General features: G+C 33.5%; 1 protein-coding gene across 1 annotated transcript in view; it reads right to left on the bottom strand.

Annotated features, from left to right (window-relative positions):
- Window positions 1-1,223: 1,223 nt before the first annotated feature.
- vas (ATP-dependent RNA helicase vasa) overlaps window positions 1,224-7,969 on the bottom strand; it is a 200,891-nt gene continuing 194,145 nt past the window's right edge. Inside the window, exon 17 of the mRNA XM_090371104.1 lies at window positions 1,224-1,533. Coding sequence (XP_090227230.1) covers window positions 1,438-1,533 — 96 coding nt within the window. The 3' untranslated portion in view covers window positions 1,224-1,437. The remainder of the gene's footprint in view (window positions 1,534-7,969) is intronic.

Genomic DNA, 7,969 nt, shown 5'->3' with positions numbered 1-7,969 from the left:
AAATTACCAATGATTATTTCTGATAGCCTTGATTCAAGCTGCAGTAAAAAAGAAAAAAGAAAAAAAGTGCATGCATGGTTATCGCCCCCTCATCACCTACTTGAGCTTGGCTGCAAGTAAATTGGTAACAAGAATGGCAAATGAGTATCATTTGTTCTACTTATTACTTATTTGAGTACAGCTGAGCTATAATTACAGATAAATAGACTCCCCCACCAACCTAAGAAGTTCATCTCTATGTGATTGACTAAAATAAAACATAAGTTCAAAATTGAATGGCTGAGCATGAGGTTTCATTCAAATATATTGCAACACACAATGTTTGATTAACATATATCACATTACAAATTGGGAAAGTGTTGGAATATTTTATAACTGCAGCTTGAAACAAGCACATTCAGAAAGTTAAACATCAGAGAAATTCAGATGAAAATAAAACCCAAATAGGCATATTTAGAGAGAAATTTTCATGTTCATTATAAAAATGCTTCATAAATTTAATCCCATAAATCCAAATGTGGCAAGTAAAAGTATCAATCTCTTTATTCTGTATTTCACATGACTTCTCAATTAGGAAAAATAAAAAAAAAATAATTTTTTTAAAAAAAAATCAAAAATTCAGAGGAATTTGGATCCTGGATCCACTCAAATTTGTAAATTAAAAACTTCATATTCAATAGCCATTAGAAAAATATACAATTATACGTAAAACATTTTCTCGAACTTTATTCCTGCAAATTAAAACACTAAATTTGAAACTGTTGTTACTACAGAAGTATTTTACCTTGACAGCACTGTGTTTATATATCAATAAGTGGACAAGTGTTTATAGAGATTAAAGTAACTAGTCAATCTCCAAAAACAAGTTGGCCATACAACTGTATATGCACTATCACAGGTATCTTATTTAATTTTATCATAAAAAAAGCCAACAATAAAGAAGCATTTTTTGATTGAATATCAATCAAAAGCAATCCAAACTCATTTCAAAAGAAATATTAGAGATAAACTTTCTATATGTATTACAAGTAAACAACAGCAAAACTACGACTACTGAATGGATACAAAGTGAGGAAATTTAACTGAAACATTTTAAAATAACAGAGGTGCAGATCTTTATTTTGAGAAAAATACAGTTTAAAATTTTAAGAGCAAATTACAAAAATAAAAGTATATTTTGCATATTTTACTCTTTTTTTTTTTTTTTTCCCCGGTTAAAATAAAATTTTTTAACCCCAGCTGAAGATTTTAAACTTAAGTAACCTCTTTCTGTGAAGTTCTATACAAGTCAACAAAATTCACATTTTAATATTACAAGTTTACTTATTCATGTTATCTCATAGTAACCTTTACTTTCTAAACAATAAGATTGACTCTGGCAAGTCTGTATATACAAATGAAAATCGCTGAAAGTCCTTCCATCAAAACAGAAATAAATCAATCCCATGAATCGTCAGCAATAACTGAACTTGTGGGGGCATAATCAGTGCTTGGATAATCTGTACTCTGCCAATTGTTGCTCTGAAAATGTGACTGTAAGCAAAAAAGAAAATATTACTTATTACTGACAATTACACATAAAACTATAAAGTATTTGAAATAAGCACTCCCTATAATCACCAAAAACTATAACACACTTTATATAAAATCTAATGCAGTTTTTTTTTTTTTTTAACTCGTACCTCAACTTGAGTATTAAGTCTTTACTAGGCATGTTAAAAGTATAACGCTAGCATGCACAATGGCATGAAATGGTCTGAAATTGTTCACTTTAAAATCCACTTTTATTTTCTATTATAAATGACAGTGAGCAATCGATTTTTTATACTGAAGACATTTTTATATAATTTCTGACAGGGAAGGTAATACCAACATTTGGCATGCTTGCATTAGCTTCTCTGTTAATAAGAGAAACTACAAAAGAAACAAAAATTGAAAAACCCATACACTTCAATGGCTGGAGAAGTAAACAACCCCTGAAAATGAATGTTGAAAGTGTTAGGCCACTTGCAAAAAATCTTAAAGAACTAATAACACAACTTGGTTTGTTGCCATTCTCAAATATTTAATGCTAATGAAAGAGCCCTAGCTTTGGCATGTTCTGCCTGAAAATATACAAGGTGCTCACACAAAGCAATAACGCCAGGGTGGAAGAAGAGCAGGGACAAATTATCTGCACTTTTGTTCCAATGCTGTGAGAGGACCCATCAGCTGAAGTCTGTAGTGGCGGGTATGAATAAAAAACTTCATGGATATACTGCATGTTGTCTATTACAACGCACAAAATGCCTGGTTCACACAAGAGATTACAAAGGGCTGGTTGTGGAACCAGCCCTTTGTAATCTCTTGTGTTCTTTTGTTCCTGAAGCCAGGAGGCAACAGAAAGAAGTGTAAAAATTTCTACATGACGAGATTAAGGCACTTCTGATATCTGACAATGGCACTGCACATCTGGATATTGAAAATCTGTACAGCAAGAATTTGTTGTCGTTTGTGGTTGGCCTGGTTAGGACAAGATCCAAGACATTGGCAACCAAGGGTTTTTATTAACACCTGGTTACTGCAGCTTTGGATTGCATTGTGATTTTAATTGAGGAAACACTTGGTGTTTACCAAGTGTTTCCTCAATTAAAACATATATACAAATGTTTCTTGCATTCTCTCTGGTTATTAATGTAATATAGTACTAATTCAATTAGGGTTATAATACCACATAATCAAGTATCTTCATAGTATTCTGAAACTATTCATTCATTGACTTTGTTAATTTTACCAAATTACCATAAGTGTGTTATGATATTCATAACACACTTGTAATCAATAGATCTGAGTATAAGAGAAATAGACAAACATACTTTAGGCTTATGTCACCTTTTATCATATATTCTCATTATAATTAAATGACTAACAACTGTCCATTTTTGATTATTCTTTCTCTTATTCATTCTTTGTTTTAACATTTATTTTACCAGAAAGCTCTTCCATGTATTTTTAGACAATCAGTTATTTCATGCATTATTGGATTTTACACAGATTTAAGTTCATTATAGGAAGGAAGCATTAGGTTTACTCTATTCTTGCAATCTCAATCGAAATGGTTTGCTTACCAGGTTCAGACACTTTCCTCTATCTCAGGTGACGAGACGTTCTTCCCTCAGTGGCATACTAGGGCATTGTCTCTAAATTACTCCAACTCACTGGAGCAATGCCAACTGCAATCTCCCCCCTACACATCGCAAAAGCGAGTGTCCGCTACTTCTGCTCTTGGAGCTCTTTGGACCCTTTATATATTCTGAGTCCTGGCTCTTTCCCGAGAAAACTCCCTCCTCCTTCTCGACCACAAAAGGAGATAATTGCCGATTCCCTGCCTGAAAAGGTGATTCTGGTGCCAGAGTATCCAAAACCCCACTCATATTACCCATTTTTGGTAATTGACTCACAATATTCTCTCTGTATTCTATCTCCACTGCAGCCATAGCCGTATTCTTAGATGCCTTGGTGGGCGTGAGGAGCCAGGGTCCCTTACTCTCCCCCTTTTTGCTTTATTAATTCAATTCTGGGTAGACTGAGGAGTTGAGTGAGTATGGTTTTGTTAAATTATAATATCCTAAGATCCTGTATTAACTATTTTGTAGTTAATTAGTTCTGCCTGATTATCAAGAGATACAAAAATTCTCTGTCTAACAAATTGCAAAATAAAGTGCGTGGCCCCGACACCGAACACAACTTCCTTAATACAGCCAACGGACCAAGGAATCATTCTGACCTTCAGAGAGGCTCAACAAGTGCAAGTTTCTTCATGAGGTGATGGTAATGTTGGATGAAGTAGATGAAGAGGTGGACCCAGTAGGAAAAAGAATATGGGAAAATATTAGAATATATATACAATATCAAATCTGCTATTTTCAACTGGGCCAATGCATGAAGGAGCATTAAAAAGGAAACTAAGAACAACTGCTGTAAAAAAACTTGCAGAGCACAGATAATAAGATTGACTTAAGGATTTGAGCTATAGGACTTTCAGACTGTGTTCAGGCTGCTGGAGAGACAGACAAAAAAAAAAAAAAAAAATGTCCAAGATTGGCTTGAACTTTATAAAGGAAAACTCTAATTACAATGGCTGATGGAAGAGGGGTCAGATAATGAAGAACTAGATGAAACATAAGAACCACCTACAATTAAGAAGACACTTCTCAACAATGTAAAATATGGCATTGTTGCAGTATCAGTTATGTGGGTACTATGATTTATGAGAGAGATAAAAATAAAAGAACAATGATGAATAGGTTTTCTTCAGATCATTATATTGGCTAATCTCTCTCTCTCTCTTTTTGTAATATTTAACTTAACTGAATTCTGCATTGGATATCTTCAATAAAATTAGTGAGCGTCTTTCCGTTTCAATCCTAATAGTCGGCCTAGCCCTAGTTGCTTGCAGTGGAACAATTATAAAAAAATTAAGAATAAAGAATTAAAAAAAATAAAGAATTAATTCTTTATTTTTTTTATAATTGTTCTTACAGTTAAACTTGCAAGTCTTAAATTATGGCACACTCCGCTTGTCTTTGACTGGAATCGATTTGCTTCAAAACATTTAATTTAATTTTCAAATTCAGTCTTTTTCTTACATTTATAGTCTTCGTACTGCGCCCAGACCTTGTTGCTTTTTCATTCTTATCGGCCATTATTAACTCTTCAAAAATGTAACTGCATTGGTTGCATTAATTACAATACAATGTTCAAGTAAACTGTCCGTTACGCACAATGTCTAATACTGTACTGAGTGATGAGTAGACTTCGGATAAATGCATATAATGCAAATATTACAAGCAATATACTTGATAATTTTTTAAAATGTCGATCTCGGAACTAAGTAACAAGTCACTGCACTGCAATTAAATTAGGGTGCGAGAAAATTTAACTGAGCGTGGGAAAATTTCTCAAGTTGGCATGGGAAACGTTTTAATGCCGTTTTGCTATTCATTTTCAAGCTATCGACTCTAACAAATGAAACGATTTCGTTAAATATGCCAAAAATGCAATCTGTAAAAGAGCATTATAGTGATCTGTGACAACATTATAGTCAGATAGGGGTTATAATATAAGAACAGCGTTATAGCGAATCAGCGTAAAGCGAACCGAGTTATAACGGGGGCCTGCTGTACCTTCAGAGGGTATCAAATTCACACTCATACACCATTCAGTTACAGTCTTACATCCATCCTTTTCCAAACAGAATAACACAAAATAACAATAACACGCAATAACCGATGGCAGCAGAGCAGCATGGCAACGACTAAACAACAGCACGATAATTTTGCATTTCCCAATAAAATCAGAAGCAAATTTGCATCCAATCAAACAATTAGAAATGCAAAATGAGGTATATTACACATTCCCAATAATCAGCCAATCACAGAACTCGACCAGAGAATCGCACTGTTCTTAGGCACACCCGCAACAGAGGTACCCATGTTCTGGAGTTCAGCCAGAATAATATACAGTAATACACCGAAGTTACGCGATAGGTGGGTCCGACGAAAATCGCGTAAGTCGAATTCGCGTAAGTCGGGGTACAACTTTGCATATAAATACATATAAATTTTGCTTAATTGGGACCAAGGACTAACAAAAACACTACTTTAGAATAAAAATATTAATAAAATTGCAGTTCTTTATATATATCAATACAAAATATGTATTAAAAAAACAAATGACTTACGTAAAAAAGTTATTTCGATGTCGATGGCTTCATAAAATCTAACAAATTCGTCTGACGACACAGCGCGTTCTTTTTTTCACGCAGAATTTCTTCGTAGCAAGCTAATAATTTTTTTATTCCTTGCTTTGTAGCTATAACGCGTTCTTCGTTGGAGTCTATGTTTTCTAAAATTTTTAAGCCCTTTACAATTGAGCCCTTTTCAATTTTCAACCTGTCAAGTTTGCAATTGTCGTGCTTTTCGCCGTTGCTTCGTTTAGGCCTGTAGCACGTGCAATATCACATGGTCTTTCATTTCGCTCAAAGCGTTTCACAATTTTATATTTTTTCTTTATCGACAGAGGCGGACTGGCCATAAGCCTTACCGGAGAAACCCCGGTGGGCCAGTGTGATTTTGGCCATAAACCATAGTATGAGGCCACTATAAATTTTTCCGAGTAAGAATTTTTGATCCAGTCCGCCTCTGTTTATCGATAATTGCTTTTCTTTTTCTCTCTGAATCTGCAGTGTCTTCACCAGGACGCTTCCTTTTCACACCTTTTAATTAAGTATTTTACTCATTTTTAGGGAATAAAGCACAATTACAAAACGAGGAGGCACGCTTGATACGCATAAACAAAGCTGCGCGTATGTAGCAACTGAATAAACAACACCATAAAGGCAGAGATACGCTATTAACACCTCACATTTCTAGGGGTTACTACCATAAAACAATAAAAATCCAGTTGCGTTTCTGCTAGTGAAATCTGTTATAAACTGGTAGTAAACTCGATCTAATTGCATTTGCGATTATACCGATAGCTGGAATTGTGTTGGTTTTTACGTTATTATGGTGAAATGTGTTTCCCCTTCACTGATATAAAAAACATAAAAGCAGCAAAGTTGAATTTTGTTCATCTTTCGCTCTCATTCTCCGCCGTCGCACCGTATATCGATAACATGAAAAACGACCTTGAAGATAGTCGGCGGCAGCGTTGCCAAACGAAAAAATCAAGAACCGCGTAACTCCGAGTTCGCGTAAGTCGGGGTATTACTGTACATGATACTGTTTTTAGCAAGGCAATGTATAGCGTTCAGGGGCTCTTCAAAAGGTTTATATGAAAATGACAATGGTAACTTTAAAACTTTCTGAAACAATTGCTAAATTTGAATCAGTTATGGCAGAACATATTTTCTGTATTCAGAAATCATCTGAATCGAAAAATATTGTGCATATTTGGGTGATCAAATACAAAATGAAATTATTGAAATAATTTCACAAAATATTACAGACAAAATACCAGAAATCACTAGAGAAGCTAATCATTTCTAATATTTTGCTATAATTACTGAAGATGAAAATAAAAATATGGGTACAAGGAATCATGCTAAATTAAGTCTTAAAAATAATTGCTCAAGTTTCTTTGTTCAATTATAATTTGGCAAGATATTTTAAATAAAATTAATGCGATAATTAAAATGATAGGGAAAAAAAAAAAAGATTCTGATATATCAAGCTATTGAATGTATACAAAATATCACGGAATATTTTAAAGAAAATAGAATAGAGGAAGCAATCAAAAAATTCGCAATTCAGCTAATAATATGGCTGCCATCATTGGCATTGAAAAAAAAAAAAAAAAAAAAAAAAAACCACGTAATTTCGATTATGAAAGTAGAGATGGCACTATTCAGGATCCACAACAAAATTTCAAACTGAATATTAACTGAAAGGTTTACAAATATGAAAGAACATGTAGAAATATTTAAAATGTTTTATAATATTTCTGAATTAAAAAAAAAAAAAAGTCAGATAATTTATTAAATCGATGCAGAGATTTACATATGAAGTTAAGTGACATTGATAGTAATGAGTCCGATATTGATGGTTTAGCATTATCTGAAGAGCTTCAAATTTATATTTAATATAAATTTATATACTCCATTTGAAGTGTTACAATATTTTTTAAAAATGATTTTTTTTTTTTTTGATTTTGCTTACTGGCAGCCCCATATATAGTAGTCACAACATAGATGTCATGTGGCAGTCTTGTCTGACCAATTTGATTGGACACTATAATATAGTAACAAAGCATCTGGGTTCAAATAACTGATTTCAGAAAAGCAGTTGATATTGTTGCACATAAAACACTGCTGCACAAAACTGGAAACTGTGGCAGCATTAAGGGCATTACTGCTATGGGTAAAGTGATTGTTGAGCGGGAGAAGACAGAGTGATTATCCCTGAACACTGCTCTTGGATTAATGTTA

Source organism: Mastigoproctus giganteus, chromosome 4 (assembly GCF_048544385.1).
Source record: "Mastigoproctus giganteus isolate SK-2022 chromosome 4, ASM4854438v1, whole genome shotgun sequence".
In the NCBI taxonomy this organism is placed as follows: Eukaryota; Metazoa; Arthropoda; class Arachnida; order Uropygi; family Thelyphonidae; genus Mastigoproctus; species Mastigoproctus giganteus.
The sequence above is the reverse complement of the archived record's forward strand: the minus strand, read 5'-3'. Positions and strand labels throughout refer to the sequence as shown.